Below are 17,318 nucleotides of genomic sequence, written 5' to 3'. Positions count from 1 at the left end.
CCGTATCTTATGCCACACTAATACAGGTTGTATTTTTATTATGTCAGATATATACGATATTCCTAATTCGACGTGACACATGTGAGTGGACCTACTGTTTGGGACTGCCAGCAGCAATCTGAAAAAAGGTGTTCTCGACTAGCTGTAGGGGCTCAGAATCTACATAGCCCCAAATGCCTGCTCCGTATATAGCCGTTGAGACACACTTTGCCTGATAGATTTGCAGTAATTCTACGGGTGGACGTCTACTCAGTTTTCTACTAAAGTTGCTTAAAGCGGTAGTCACTTTCCAAAAACAATAATTTCCTGGCATGGACTGCCCGGGTCCAAGCCCCCTTCTGGATGAAAAGAATCCCTTGGTAGGAAAAGATTTTAGAAAATTCTACCAATTTTCCATCGATGTTGATGTCTCTACATTTATTACTACCTGGCCCACATTTCATTATAAAGGTTTTTGAGGTGTTTACTGTGAGACCCAAGTTGTGCATAAACGTGGTGAATCTTTACACTACCCGTTGGAGCCCCAGTGATGTTCGTGACATCAGGACAGCGTCATCCGCGTACATTAGGGCAGGTATGGGACATTTATCAATTTGTGTCAAATCCTGGCACTTGTTCGCCAATACCTGTCCCAGATCGTTTATATAATGTAAATAGGAAGGGCACCAAAACACATCCTTGTCTCACCCCTCTACGTATGTTGAATGGCACTGTACACTCCCTGCCAACCCCTTAACGAACCCTTGCCGTTGCATCATGGTAGAGTTGCCTCAAAAACTGTACGAGTGGTGCTTTCACCCCCAAACCTACCAGTATCTTCCATAATTTATCATGAATGACACAGTCAAAGGCTGCAGTTAAGTCCACAAATGCTCGGTTTAGCCTGCCTTGTTTAGCCTTGGTGTATTTACCCAAGAAAATGTTTAAATTTAAACTCTGCTCCACAGTACCCAGACCCTTTCGAAAGCCAAATTGTAGATCGGACACAATACAGTTATCTTCGGCCCAATCCTGTAATCTGGTTAGTGTAACTCGACCCACAACCTTGACCAGAAAGTCTAGCAATGATATAGGTCGGTAACATGCAGGGTTCTGACGGTTGCCTTTCTTAAAGAAGGTGACCAATATCGATTCTGACCAAGTAGGTATAAAACTAGTGGAGCAACACGCTGCAATCACTTGTGCTAAAAGCGGACCCCATAGTGGCAGATCAGATTTATAAAGGTCTACAGGTATTCCTTTGGGTCCAGGCGCTTTCCCTCCCATACTTGTCGTGATGGCGCGGTTAACCTCGTCTAGGTCAAAATAAATATCAATTTGTTGTCTAATAGGTGGCAACTCGTCAAGTTCTAGCAGGCCTGTTTCCCTAGTTACCTCCTGTATGGAGCTGGAATAATGTTCCACCCATTGGTCTTTGGCAATGGCTATCTCAATAGACGGTGTGCCTCGTTGACCAAAAAGGGGGCGTTTAGGCCGTATTATCTCTGTTTACAGAGGCTGCATGCAATGCAGACCAGTCTTCTTCTCTTAGTGAGTGTTTACTTTCTTTAAGGGCGCACCTATACTCTCTTCTAGTCTCTTTAATTTCTTCTCTATCTCTGTAGTATTTATGTAAAACAAGTTTTAGTTTGGTATAGGCCTTGGTACATGTTGTTTCCAACCACCCTTGCTTCCTAGCATGCAATTTTTTCTTTTCCACAAATAGAGCCTTTTTTATGTGTCCAGATATCTGTGAGAAGTTTTTTAAAATGTCATCTTTGGAAGTTGTCTCGTCAAGACAGGCGAGGAAGGCAGCTTTGCATTGAGCCATTATTTTGCTTGAAAATTCATTTGGGTCCATTACTTTTCTCAATGTGTCTCTTGACTCTGTGCACTCTCTTTTTTGCATAATATTTCATGCATTAAATGCTTACCACTGTAATAACTTTAGCTTCTTCTCTTTCTTGTCACATTCTCTCAAACAATCTTCCAAACAGTCTATTTGATTTTCTTCAAATGACCCACATTTTGACAATTTTCTATGTGGGTCTTGGCGTTATCTAAAAACACAGTCATGTGATAACCCTTCTTTTTGACCATATACCATGCTGGCATTTGAGGCTCTGGTGAGAGTAGAATCTCATCGAATCTCTTACTTTTGATCCAATATTTAAACATATAACAAAACATTTCACAAAGACAACTCATTGCAATATAACACCAATTGTTTTATACTGCAGTTTCAAATCTGACTAGATCCAGTTTACAACCTATACCCCTTGTTAAAATTATTCTTGGGTACTCCAAAACCTCTAACAAACCCTGGGAACATTACATATCCTAACTTGGAGGACCTAACCTCCTGTATTTGGGAAAACCAACCTCCTCCGGGGAAACCAATCCCCTTTGCTCCTTCTAACAGTGCCTGACTTGTTTCAGTACATGTTGGAACTACCACCATCCTTTTATACCTGGGGACTTCAACCCCTCTGAGGATAAGAATAGGGGCTTTAAACCTATTTGAGGTTGGGACTCTATCTCACCTCAGATGGGGGACTCTAACCCTCCCTCTCCTCATTAAAGTCAGTTTATCTTCTCATAGACTAATGTCAGGCTACCAAGGGTCTGACAATGCTCAGGGTAAAACCAGTTTCCACCAACCATCTGGTTGTCCCCTTACCAAACCGTCAGACTAGACTGATGCATCAGCCTTGATCACTTTTCCCCAGAAACCACCTTCCAGATATGTTAAATCTGGGAACTTGAGAGTCGAGCGTCTGATCTTACTCAGAGTAAAGGCTTCCACCACGGGTTACATAACCGTCTCCTTGCTGCAACGTCAGACTTCACACCAGTTACTCAGTCCCCGGCTATCCTCTATACCTCTGGGTCTAATCCGGGCTGCCTCCCAAGTTTTCATTTTTTCCTGTCCCTCATACAGAAAAAAATTTGCTGATTCAAATCATCCATATGTTTGTCATGTCACATCATCCATATTGAACATTGCCACAGATAAGGTTTAATTATAAAAGAGGGACGGAGTCCAAGTTGTCCTCACCTTAGCGACGGCGGTTCTGGACCCTACCCACTCACGTGAATAGGCAGAACTTCAGGAAACATAGCATCTGCTCACTCTATGTTTGCTGCCCAATGATCTGTACAGCAGGGACAGGCGACTTTGCATCAGCAGTCAAGCGAAGATGAACTGGAATTTTGGCTGGCTCGCCAAATGTTGGCTGGAACATGAAGAAAGACACGATCTGGTTGGCGATGTAATTTAGGTTCAATCAATATATATTATTTGCACTAATTAGTCTAGAAATTAAGCAGGGCCATATTTTCTAACTTATTGCATTTAGAACTCTTCAGTTCAGTGGACAAAGGTGCGAAGGCCTAGTGCAGCGAATCTGACTAAAGCAAGTGAATTAAGTGGGATAGTGAGTGTGTCGATTGTGCCAAAGCTAAACCTTGTCTAAATATATGGAGCAATAGTTTGTCAGTCTTTTCATGCTCATTCTTGTGCTAGTCATATAGGTTCGGTCTGATGCGGTGAGTATTGTCAACGTTTTGTCCCTCATGGCCAAGCAGCTCATGGGCCTTTATCATGAAAGATCATATTGGAGTTTGTTATGCTAAATTCATGAGGTCAAAATGATCCTTGACAATTCATGGGCAAATTATGTTAGGCTGTGTAGGGTAGAAATGTCCATTTTTCAGGAAGAGTGAATCGATTGCAGCAAGCCATGGATTTGGAGACAACAGAGGTCCTCAGCAGGAGCAGAACTGGTCTTCTTTAGCTGCCATCTGTATCTGTTTGATCAGCCCAAAGCTTGCAATCTATATCAGCAATATCACTATGTTGTGTTAGACCTTAGAGAAATCTCTGAGCATTAGAGGTCCAGAATGTGTCACTTACTTCCTTGGACTAGACCACACCTAGAACAGGGAGGCTGTGAAGAGCAGGTGATGTGAAAATCCCTCAAACACTGCACAGGTCCTTCGTAAGGTTAGAGGAAATGTGACTAGCAGATGACATACTCACCCCACCTTTGAAGCTCTTCTAATTTGGACTTTGCCTTTTACAGGACGCGGACGAGCACCAAACATGACCTGATCCCCATCTCCTGCCTTACAGAGTTCCCCAATGCTGTGCAGATGGCCAAGGTGAGGTGGGGTTCAAGTCCAGCCCTGGAAGGTGACTACTTCAAGATGTATCTATGATTAATAGGCGCACACAATACGCATAAAAAACCATTATTAATTTTCTTATTACAGGGCGCTCTAAAATTAGAGCATGTCATTAAATTATGCCATTTCTTTCTTACTGCAACTAATTACTCAGTAGACAGACTTGCCTCCCCTCAAAAGGTTCAAGAAAAATGTTGTGCAAACTCTCTCTGAGTGTGCTGGAGAAAAAGAGCCAATGTCTGCTTCTTCTGGAGAACAGAACAGAGCAGATGTGCCCTGTTTCTCACAGACTTGCAGGGTAAATTTTACACTATTCCTGCATCTGCATACACTCAAACTCTGCTGAACAGAGAATGATTTAAAAAGAAATCTACAGAATTTATTTTAATGTAATTTAATTTAAATTAATGTAATTTAATTTAGGATTTAGCAAGCAGGAAAAAACTAAAAGGCATTTTTATCTTTAAAAATTCATGAATTATGGAATGCATGGTTCTGTACGGGGATCCCTCCTTCCAGTGCAGCAGCACACAGAGCTATATTGTAAGCAGCAGGAGCAAACATGTTTGGCATGCTCTAGGTGGCAATTCATGATATAAAAAATAAAAAGAGCAGCCTGGCCGTACTTGGCAAATACATACATACATACATACATAGTTGTACAAAAAATTCTGTTTGCCAAAAAGTGTTCACAAATTGCGCACTAATTCTTGCTAATGGGATAGAATATTGTGAACAAGCCTATGTACTGATAGGTTAGGTCACACAATTAGCATTTGGAAAGTGTCGCAATCTGACCTACCTCATTACTACTCATGAGATAGGTCTTAGACTGCTACTCAGTTAGACTGATGGCCATCAGAGTGCTGGTGACCCGCTGGGGTCAGCAGGCCACCATGTCTGTGATCGCTTTTTAGTCTACTCCCTACACACCAACAACCTTTTCTAATGTTCTCATAGGGAAACGGGTCCCAAGGGGACCCCCTCCCTTTTGCATGTGGTTACCACCCCAACCCAGGAGTCAATAACTTTTTAATGTTTTGCAACCAGGTTATGGTTTCAAAACATTGATACATAGCACTACAGTCACAATTTAAAAGGGATATCTTAACCACGTGCCTTCCAAATAGAGATTATGTATGCATTCCTAAATCCACTATGTGAATCAGCAAACATTAACCAAATCGCAAAATGGTTTTAATGCAAAACAAAATCCCCATCTGTGGTTGCAAACCGTGTGCTTTAGAGTATCACAGGGTTGCAACCACAAACGGGCTTTGCAAATCTGGGCCAGAAGAGTATTTTGTATTTCTCATTGCAGAAAACGGTTCTATTTACAAGGAGTTAAGTTTGTCTTAATTTTGGTCAGTGCTGATTTTTATTCTTTCTATAATCTGCAGCTCCATAGTGTCCAGTTGGCACCTTGTCATGTTTGACATCTTCAGTGTGCTCTTTTTGTTTTTAGCAAAAGCATGTTGCACTGTTTGACTTATTGTTTAGTTTTTACTGCTCAAAGTCGTCCTGCCTTGAACATCAGCACTGGCAGAAGGTGTCACACCTGACACAAGACCACTTGGCAACTAGGTAAAGGGGGAGGTCACAACAATTCAATATGTTTAACACAACTGGGAAGGCACCATGGCATACCTGGTAAGGAAGAAAATACCATAACAATACATGAAAGGGATATTACAAGGTAACTTGGAGCTTAGGTTTGTGAACATATAAAGGCCCTAAGCCTTCTCCAAGCCAGACAGGCAGATGCTGTCACAGAACAGGTACCCAACCCCCTGTCTGAGCCATTGAGGCAAGAGATTGACTACCATTCTCTAATTCTTATGTGTTTTTTCAGCTTCTGTGTGAGGAGGTCAATGTTGATAGATTTCTACCAGTACTCTACCCGAAGGTAAGATACAGATCCTTGTTTTTGAGGACAAAAATCAACTACCAGATATTTGCTGGTGACAGCTTATTTCAACTCTTCTTTTTTGTCCAGGCATCCCAACTTGTGGTTACATTCGACGAGCATGTCATCAGCAATAATTTCAAATTTGGGATTATCTACCAAAAACACGGACAGGTGAGGCACATCTAGAAACCTCTGGATGAAGGGAGCGGCTAGAGAGTCAATGTAGTGAATTGCATGTGTGTACCCTCTTTTATTCCCTTGTGCCTTATGATATTTTGTAGTTCATGGGGTAGAGCCTGGATTGGTACATCACAACTATTTACATTTTGTTGTTAATGATCCACAGTCATTCAAGTGAATCTCAGGTGTATCACATTAAATTCCCTTGTGACTTTAAATAGCTTGTAGTTCATAGGGTGGATCCTGAAAAGATTTAATTGTTGTTATTGATGTCTCCCAGTCATTAACATGACTTACATGTGTGCACCCGGTTTCATTTCATTGTGTCTTGGGATATTTTGCAGTTCGTGGATTGGATCCTGGCTTGGGACATCACAATGATATGCATACGGTTGTTGATGTCCCACAATCATTGAGGCGAGTTTCAGGAGCGTATCCTCTTTCATTTCCTTGTGTCTTGAGATAACTGGATGTTCCTGGATGGTCTTTGGCTTGGGACACAGCAATAGGTTGCATATTTTTGTTCACAGTCATGTAATAAATTGCAGGTGTTTATAATCAATTGTTTCCCTGTGTCTTTAGACCTCTTTTAGTTCTTGGGGTGGATGTTAGTTTGGCAAACTGCAGTGATTTGCATAATCTTGTTGGTGTCTTACAGTTATTCAGGTGAATTGCAGGTGCCTATCTTCTTTAATTTCCTTGTGTTTTGGAATATTCCGTAGTTCATGGAGTGCATCAAGTTCTATTGTGTTGCACTGATTTACAGTCAGTGGGGTAAATTGTTCAGTGTTGAGCCTCTTACATTTGCTGGCTATACCTTGCAGTCAGGAAACTACATGAGGGATGGATTGCCTATAACTATATTTTCTAAAGCGAAAACAGACCATGTGTTTTTCTTACGCTATCCCCACTTTCATTATCTGTGAATTTACTTAGCGTAGGTCAGACTTCAATGGAGTGTGAATTCAAATAGTTTGTTTATTGTCACAGGATTTAAACTGTAATGACTAACATTGCAGCTTGGACTAACCATTTCCCAGATCTAAGAGGTTTCATCTGCTGGTAGCCAAAGAGCGCAAAAAGAGGCAGAAGATCAGGAGGCACTTCTTGTCTGTTCTCAATTTTATATGGATATGGCCATGAATCAAACCCAATCAAGGCTTCTTATTTACAGCTCATTATAAATTCAACTAAAGTAAAGGTTCTATCACCAATTTAAAAAGTAAGTGTATTACCATATATGCACAGTCATTTCTGTCATCTCTCTCCTTGTTTTGTGCATTATTATTCAAGTGTGCTATGCTCTAAGACATTATTACAAAAATAATTATTGCATACTGTCATACCTTCTGGACAATAATGACTGTAATTAAAGGCCACATACACATCAGATAGTATACTGAAAAAAAGCCCATGGACATCCAAAACTAAATACACCCAGGTCTTCAATAATTCTGTCCGGTAAGAACCTTCTGTAGCTGCAGAAACACCTGAAATGGTGCGGGCGGATTCCACAACATCGCCCACAAGCCCCTTTCTCCCATCCCAGATATGGGCTTAGAAAGGCACTTGTTGACCATCAGGATATGAAGTGGAGAGGCTGGTGTTTCTACCTGTTTCTGCATAAACTATAAAAATATACCACAGTTGCCATTGTGTGAGCTCATCCACACAAATGTAGAGGTAAATGCATATTTTTGTAGTCCGTGTCTGTGGCTGGACTTGAAGAAAGTTGCACACAAGTCCTGATAGGGAGAATGCCTGGAAGAAGATGATGAGGTACAAAAAATCCATTTATTGTACTTACAATTAAAAATAAATCCCTGCCACTCTTTGCTTTTCTTTTCCATCCATACTTGTGTTGAAGTATTGTGGTGGCCAGCAGTATGTGTTAACGAAATGGGGTATTTTTGCAATGGGTAATTAGTGCCAGCTATGAACACGTTTTACCTCGGAGAAGGAGCTCTTGTGTCTTTTTCACACTTATCACACTTGTGCTGATAATTATATAGCTACTTCTCGGTTGGCACTATTTTCTAATTCTGTGCAGACTCTTCTGGTACTCAAACTATAGGGACACCCTCAGATCTGACACCATAGAATCAGATTCTGAATGCAGTCAGCCATTCCCACATTAAAGTGTATTTACTAAGGCTGGCACACATGGACACATTTCTAGTATCTCGGCACTGGTAGGCCCTTGAGTATCGACTCAACAGCAGCAATGGGACAGAATACCAAGAGCAGAATACTGGAAATAAAATATAGACAGGTAGGCAACTCTAATATTTCTGTACCTAAATCCACATATCCCCATGGTACATATATTTTGAAGGTACATAGATGTAGAGTTAGGAACAGTAAATCTATACATCCCTATCTGCACTTCGATATTTTGTTGCTCAAAATTATGTCCTCGATATTGTTACCATGATATTGTTGATGTCCATATTCAATAGTACAATCCTCACCACTACAGTGTATGTTGTGTTTTCTATGTGAGTGCCCTCAAAAATCTTTACTAAATATACCCCAGGGTGTCTAAAATCATGTCCACCATATATATTATTAGGAAAAATTGTTGGTCATCACCGATGACTAGTTTTCTCTTTGCACCGTGCAGTTTGTCACAGAGAACAACTGGCCAATGAGTCCCTTGTTGATTGCCAATCTTTCCTTGTTGACAAGTGACTTTTGCCAGAAGGACCTGAGTGCCACATTTAGTCTGAGTTTTAATCTCAACATAACTCTCACTCTGTGAGCGGCATCACAGCTGTCCCACCCTCTCAGACTTCCTTATCACTGGCTATAACTTGGTGGCAAGAGAAGACCTGAAAGGGGATTTTCTTCTACTACCAACGCCCCTTTCTCTTTAGTCGACAATATCGCCCATGGTCACTACTTCATTGCACTGTTTTTCTCTCCGTAGACAACAGAGGAAGAGGTCTTCAGTAACAACGATGAGAGTTTGGGCTTCATTGAGTTCCTTGACTTCTTGGGGGAGAGGGTCCAGCTGCAGAACTTTCGCGGGTGAGTAATCATTGAGTATGAAGGCCATCTCATTTCACCATATACTTCAGTGCTTTAGCTCCCGCTGCATGGAGGTTATGACATTGGCTTACATACTTTCTGTAAAATCCTTGTCATTGCAAAGACCTACATCCTGGTTGGTGCCACCTGTAAAGCCATCCTCTGCCAACTGTGAACTCCTAACCATTTTCCCTTGCTTGTGGGTCTCCTTTGAGGTGAAAGCATATACTGTCTGCCTCAGCCCTCCTATGCTTCTGTAGGTATGGATGACCCCTTTACAGCAATACAGCCAAGCATGCAAATAGGTAATGTACTAGCACTGGTCAGCCCTGGTTGTCTGTAGATAGAAATCCTGTGTTTTTACAGGACTGTGCGTGTGGCGAGAAACATTTTCATGGCCCTTATTCTGCCATTTTAGAAGACCTTGTCAGAATATGGACCCACATGTGCTTATGAGATATGTCTCAATATTATTAGAAAATTGGCATTTTTGTATCTATTTTGTGGCAGCAGCTGTAAAGGTGCATTTATTTGTTTCTAAAACTCATAAAATTAGTTAGGAAAATTGTTTTTCAGAAGTACATTTTATCAGAGGTTAAACATTTGAAATGTAATCCAGTTAGCTGGTCAGATAATATAAACAGTCCCCTAACTAGATAACTGCTTATTCAGGCATATATGTGCTAAATGACATCCAAATTAGATGCTGGGTAAATTGTAAATTCCCATAGCGGCTTGTTAGGCTAGAAGCAACCAAAGATGACCTATAATTGAGCTAATTAAAGGAGATGTTATTGCTATCGCTCTCAGGAGGTAGCAAAGATCACTGATTCCAAGCTCAGTGGGTGGTTACCGCCTCCTGGTCTGATTGGCAGATACCTCTTTCATTTCATTAATGGTCTGGATGGGTGATGGGCAAAGGAAGAGCTGATGCCATTAGAAGAAGTTTAGAAGAATGTAAGATGGAAACTTCAGAGCTACAAAACATAAGTGCAGAAATAGAAAAACTATGAACGAGAGGGTGAAGAGGCAACACGCTTACCACTGTTGTAAAAATTCAGGACAGCATCACACGAGGATAGCTCCTGCATGGCACTGATTGAAAAAGGTAGACACCAACAAGCCTAGCCAAACTGGTCAGGTAACAATCCCCCCTCAGGAGTCTCTGTTGGTTGGGCCAGAGTAAAGCACTGACAGGCAAACAGTTTCCAAGAAAACCAGGCAGCGGCAGAAAACCCACACCTTATGTTGCTTCACCAGCAATCACAGCTCCAACCATGTCTTGCTTGATGCCAAAGTTATGCTTTCTTCAGAGTCATGATTCACTCAGCTCGACCCATCTGGAGCCTGGATACGGGAAGCCCGGGGATGCTGAGATTCAAGCCTAATCCGCTCCATCTTCCTAGTCTGCTCCATGCTCTGATCCCTGAGATGAGAAGGGAAGACTTTGGTGACAAGAGCAAAAGTAGAGTCTTCTTTTTCTTAAACCAGTATCCTGTCATTGATTACATCTCCATCTCCAGTCTTGGAGTCTCCCTCCTCATCTCCCCTCAGGGGCAGTGAGTCTATTGTGTTGTCCTAGATGCACGCTGTGGAGCCTCCGGAAGCCTGGTGGGCGGAGCAGTGCCGAACCCAGGGTAAGAGAAGAAACAGAGAGACCTGAAGAGTGCGATGCTTGAAGCTTAGAGTCTGCCTACTTCAAGCCATGTGTGCAAGTCTTTGAGGCTCCTGAAACGTGATGCTGATTCTGGTCCTAAGGCACCGAGCATCATCACATCCCAAGTGTGGGACTCTCCTGCACTAGGGAACTAATTGCAGGATTCTAAATCTCCCAAAATCAAAAGAAGTTCCTCCTTTTTTCTCTGTGAAACCAACCTGGCAAATGTGTTGTGGGATGCTGAGGCAGTGGATGGGGGGATGGAGAGGGTGTTGCTGCTCTAGACAATCTCCAAAATAGGAATCCTAGTTAGGAGCTGCACCTTTCACTGCCCCTCGCTGCCTTACACAAGTCTCTGGTTAGGGGCTCCACTGTTGACATCACAGCACTATACATAGATGCTAGAATGCACATGAGAATACTGTTTCAAGACCGACTGAGTGAGCATATCAACTACAAGGAAAACTACAAGGTATCTGAATAGCAGGGATTCTTTATTTCTAAGAGTCTTCAAGACATAGGTAGGAAGAAATGATATCTCAGCCTAAGGTTTGCTCTGTTTGTTCTTCTTGAAAGAGGAAGAGTGGACGCTGGAGACTGACCCTCTGTGTCTCTATGGATTGTTCAGGTGTTAAGGTCTTTTTCCCACCAGCACCATTCAGCCTTCTAGCTGAGCTAATGAGCACATAGCTCCTGTAACCAGCATATCCACTGTCCTGTGCACCAATCTGCATGAATGAACCACTCTCAGGCCTGCAGACTGTGAACCTTGTCACCACTCTTGCGTTTCCAAGCAGTCATCAATAAACTTTGCTACTACTCTTGCTTGGTTGCACACCATCGTTGAGACATAGACGCCCTAGTTGGGTAGTCTGTGAATCACAAGGGGGAAGGCCAATGTAGAGATGAAGGTCACCTGTCCCTTGCAGGCCACCCTCCTGCTTTCACAAGGGGTTGAAAATGGCGACCTGCCTGATTAATATTTATTAGGCTGGTGGTGTTGTGACTTCATACACATGGTCAGTTTGCAATGCAACCTCTTTATACATAGGTCGTATTGGATCCTGTTCACTGGTCTAGTCAGTAGGCAGTCTGCATTACTGGTTTGCAAACAGATGGTAATACATCGGTAACCTGTATATTCTACATGTCAAAAGACACACCTTATGTAAAACTGAAAAGGAACATTCATAGTCAAATGGTGTAATAATGCCCATGAATTAGCTCAGGAGGACACCAGACCATTTCTAGTTGTGCAAAGATTCAGCATGAAGATTACACTGCAGACGGAGGTGGAAGGCGCTGTTTAGCACAGGTCCAGGAAAGTGATGGAGGTTTAGGATGTCTCCCGGCAGTGAGCATGAACTCCATTCCCATTCATTTTAGCCTTTTAGATACAAGATGCATTAGATAAGGGAAAAATTACCCCCTGCTGTACATGATATGGAAATTTCAAGTCACCGAAAAGTTCTATAACCATGTAGAGGAATAAGGCCAAAGACAGTTGTTTTATAAAATTATGGATTTCCGAGGTGACTTGCAATATCCTTATCATGTACACCTGGGGTACTTTATCACATAAAATACATGGTCACACAATCACCTTTCCCAAAAACCACTTAAAACCTTGGTACATAGCACTTTCATATATATGAAAGAGTGAGCATGTTTGCAAACATAAAGAATACAACTAAAACTTCTAGTGCAAAATTAAACACATCAAAAACCTGTTTAGATATTTTTTGCAAAAAGATATTAGAAACAGATCAATACAAGTCAGTTTAAAAAAAAACAAGTTGTACTAGCTAGGCATGTAGAAACATGCAGAAAGATTCTATCTTTTTTCTATCTAAGAAGTGCAAAACATAAACATATTCTCTGTTCATGTCATTATAAGTTAAAAAAATCGAGCAGAAGAAAGAAAAGCAAGGACCGTTTCCATTGCTTTAAACAGCTGCTTCAATTATACTCCATGACTTGACCTGCCTCTCACATGCTCTGCTGGCAGCAGGCATTGTGACATCAGAACTCGACTGCGAAAACTTATAATAGTTGAGTTCTGATGTCTTTCCTTTAAATTCGGCGACTGAGCACGTCACTAGTCGCTGATTATAAAGAAATTAGAGACGTGCATTTATACAGGGATTACAGAATTCCATGTATTACAATTCTAATAAAACTCAAAAATATAACATGACTTTTTAAAAATGTATATAGTATTTAAAGACCAAAAGATTACTGCTGTACTATGTAATTTGCTATTGAAATAATAGCAATACTAATACTACTACTACTAATAATACTCAGAAAATAAACATTAAATCATCACCATTAAAAATGATAATAGCAATAGTCATTGTTATTATTATCATTATTATTAGCAGCAGAAATAATCATATTTACCATTAATTCATAGTAATAAAAACAACAACAACAATAATAATAATAATAACACTTTACTTATTTTTTACATTTTCATTTTTTGCAACAAAATGAACATTATTTCTGACAGTGGTGGATGACGTCATTATTAACGTTTAGTGATGCATCACAATGGTTCTCATCTTCTTCCCCTTCTTCCTGCTCACAGGTTCCGCGGGGGACTGGATGTGACCCGGGGTCAGACGGGATCTGAGTCCGTCTACACGACTTACAGAGGAAAGGAGATCATGTTTCACGTTTCCACCAAGCTGCCTTACACAGAAGGGGACGTCCAGCAGGTGAGGTCCAGTTTCATTCAATAAAGGTGCAAAGGGGATTGCCATTAATTCCACAGGAGGACTTAAAGGTAAAATAGTTCCAATCTGACCCTTCTTGCATGTAAGGAAAATGGGATTAGAACTCAGAGCCTCTGTTTTAATAGCAAACTTACAGACTAGAACAACTCTCTTCAGCACACGAGTGATGAAGCGAAAGACCAGGGATAACACACAAAAATATACCCTAAGGCACATACACATTTACTGTTAACCGCTGGGGATCAAGTTTATAATTCACTTAGATATTGGTTAGTTATTTTCATGTAATCTCAATGATTTTGGAACAATATTTGATACCTAACTAACCATTCACGGATCAACTCTCTTTCCTCTGTACGATGGACCATTAGATGAGTTAGTTGATGGTGATATTAATAGTTAACTAACTAATTCATAGATCTTAGTGAAATAACCACAGACTCTGGGCTAGATTCATAAGTTTTATCTATAATTTTCAGTCATAAGGGTGAACGCTTTTCAATACAAATTCACAATGCAAACACCATCATTTTCACATGGGAGAGAAAATATCATTTAGCAGATACAATCAATGACTCAAACTCACTCAATGAATCAATGAAAAAGGAGTGGATAGACAAAAGGTTCAAGGCAAAATACATTGGTAAAGAAATATGTAATATATGAGTCAGAATAATATTTACCTATTTGAAATATGGAAAACCACCCCTCTGGTCAAAAGACTGGTGGGGGTCCCCTGAATTAGGATCAGGAGACAGAGAATATAGGACAGGATCAGGACAGGACAGATACTTAATAGACTTCTCTGCCATAACCCGACGTACCACGGCACATCCCTCTCTTACACTCTCTCCCTCCTCGATATTCTTCCGGAATGTTCGAAACTAATCAGGCTGTCATTCAGATTTGAATCTTCCCAGACTGCTCTCGTTTTCTTGAATCTTCACGTATAGCTCCTGTCATAATGTTTCAGCTCCCTCTCTCTTGATGTTTCAGCTCCTACTTGACTTTTCAGCTCTCCCTCAAATTCATTCTAAAGTCACTCTAGTTATAGTCTTCATTTCCCCATGTCCCACCCTCCATAGTTGCAAATATTAGTAAAATACTGAATATGATTGGACAGGGCTAGGGGTGTCTTCATCACGCTATGCTGACATATTCATTTTTATTAAGGTACCTTTGTTTCGGAAACACTTCCCCTTTAGCCTATTCACTTCCTTTCACATACATATAATGTAACAACTTTAAATAACAAATTTCAATACAGGCTCCATAGACGAGGCGTACACGTCTTCACTTTCCCACGTCTTCCGTCCTTGACTTTTGGCAGCGGTTCATTCTTTCGGTCATTAGTTCATGGTACGAATCTTCACGTCTTCACTTTCCCACGTCTTCCGTCCTTGACTTTTGGCAGCGGTTCATTCTATCGGTCATTAGTTCATGGTATCAATCTATTGAGCATGCGCAACTCATTGTCATTCAGCGCCATTTTCTTTCTCGGTCATATGTGAAACAGGCCCAAATGCACACTATTGATAAAAGAATCATAAACAGATGTTATTTTCTCAAATATATCATTCCACACTGTTTACCACCCACTTCTACTCTGTCCCATGTTATTATTATTTCTCTGAGCAAAAGCATTAATGTAAGTGGCTTTTCTTTTAATCTAGTCAAGCAGATGCCGGGCCTGCGGTTCCGCAGGACCAGATGTTAGTCCCTTTTGCAGTATGCACATGCGCAAAAGTGTTTTTACAACTTAAAGCGGTTTTAGTTGCGTTGCATATTATTCCACATTAATTAAGCATGCGTATAGCCCTCTTCCAGTGTGTCGGTGTTTGGTGCATATTAGTTTTGTCTTATCTACAGTTTTAACTGTTAGTCAAAGTTAATGAAGGATTGCTCCAAGCAAGTTTTGTTTTTTCTCTTGAATCCTTGCTCCATCACGAGTAAAGTGGATCGAAGTTACACATTGAAGGTGCATGTGTGGAAGGGAATGGAGAAATGCTGGCGTGTAAGAAGCAGGCACATATTTTCCACTTATCCGAAGTTGGCCAAAGTTGGGGCTTATTTACAAGGAGCTTGCGCCGCTGTTGCGTAATTATTTTTGATGCACCTGCAGGGTTGCTTTGCTCCATATTTACAAGCAGACGCATCTAGGCAGATCCATCACTTTTCTTCGGCCTACGTCAGTTTTTACCTTTGTTGGAATCGGCTGCGTTGTATTTGAATTATTATATGCAAATTTGACTTTCCCTCAAGAAATCCCCTGTAAAACTGATGGAGTGGTACTTAAGACTTTTTGGAAAAGTGAAGCATCGTCAGGAAGAGGGTTGCTGCGCTTGCAATGTGTCAAAATTCCTATTCCTCTAAAACCCAGGCATAGGAATGATGCATTAGCTGTGGCATAGGAATCTGACCAGCTGAAGTCCCTTCCGACAATGTAATCTGCAAGAACATCACGTCCCCTCAACACGTAAGTGAATTCATAAGGTAGGTAACACTGTTAATGTCACATTACACAACATTAATGACTTGTATCCACACACCTAGTAGTTGCATACAACATGTCACATATACGTAGGTATAGTGGCACACAAAAGTATATTATGCCCACTCGTATGCAAGAGATACAGGACCAATGTAATAGAGTCAAAAGTGAGTTGTTCTTTTCAAACTCAATTACATTGGTGCCCATACAGTAGACTACTTGTGTCAGTCAATACTGACGCTTTGCCTCTGTTTTTTGATGCATTGCTGTAGTTGCGTCAGTCTTATGACTAACTACCACTTTCGTACCTGATGTCTTGCGCCATCCTTCCCACAGATACCTCAGTATTTCAGACACATTCGTGGGTCCTTGCACAATGGAGACCAGTATTGTAAATACGGCGCATCCACAGCATCATAACGATTTTTGCTGCAGGCTCAAGAAAATTTTTACGCAGCGCTGCGGTACCGCGGCAAAGCGTCATTTCTTGTAAATCAGGCCCTTGGTATCCACTCTGATTTCACCTGCCAACATATTTCACCATTAATGGGATGCATGTGGTATTTGAAGAAGAAGAGAAGTAGAGAAAGGGGGAGCACAACATGGAAGGTGGGATGAAGTGGGCAGCGTGTATGTCTGCAAACTATCTTAAAAAGATGATAATGCCTGCATAATTTATCGATTCTGTTATAACGGAAGAGTCCATGTTCTGGAATACTATAATGCCCTTTCAATTCCTCCTTTAACCAAATAAGGCCAAAGAAATATGTCTGCCATTTAATATATGGATGCACAGCAATTGAATTTTGGCATGCTTTATTACTTTAATCTCCCAAAATGGCTAAAAGTTATAAAATGCCAAAACATTTAAAGGTGGTTGCCCACACTTCCACATGCATGCCAGCGAACGCACAGGTGGTCCATCTTGGAATGGTTCTTCAACAAGGTGTTTGTGAATGAACATCACATTTGAAGATAGATGTGATTTGCTGGGCCAGACTCCTCCAGTGCCAGCGAGGGCCTGGTAGCAGTGATTGTAAAAAGGCTGGTCCCTTGGAAAAGTAAAAAAGAAATTAAATTAAAAAAGAAAGCACATGTTGTTCCATGAGCCCTGACACACTTGAGGACTGTTTCTGTGGTGCATGT

The 17,318-nt window shown here is 41.1% G+C and overlaps 1 protein-coding gene across 3 annotated transcripts in view; it reads left to right on the top strand.

The window, feature by feature from the left end:
* Nucleotides 1-17,318, top strand: part of LOC146813071 (rap1 GTPase-activating protein 1-like) — a 267,450-nt gene that overhangs the window by 187,200 nt on the left and 62,932 nt on the right. For all 3 annotated transcript variants that reach the window (XM_085620062.1, XM_085620063.1, XM_085620061.1), the window contains exons 9-13: nucleotides 4,065-4,143; nucleotides 6,020-6,073; nucleotides 6,164-6,247; nucleotides 9,186-9,286; nucleotides 13,534-13,663. In XM_085620062.1, coding sequence (XP_085476188.1) covers nucleotides 4,065-4,143; nucleotides 6,020-6,073; nucleotides 6,164-6,247; nucleotides 9,186-9,286; nucleotides 13,534-13,663 — 448 coding nt within the window. The remainder of the gene's footprint in view (nucleotides 1-4,064; nucleotides 4,144-6,019; nucleotides 6,074-6,163; nucleotides 6,248-9,185; nucleotides 9,287-13,533; nucleotides 13,664-17,318) is intronic.

Source organism: Triturus cristatus, chromosome 7, assembly GCF_964204655.1.
Source record: "Triturus cristatus chromosome 7, aTriCri1.1, whole genome shotgun sequence".
Classification (NCBI taxonomy): domain Eukaryota; kingdom Metazoa; phylum Chordata; class Amphibia; order Caudata; family Salamandridae; genus Triturus; species Triturus cristatus.
This window is presented reverse-complemented; position numbering and strand designations above follow the sequence as displayed.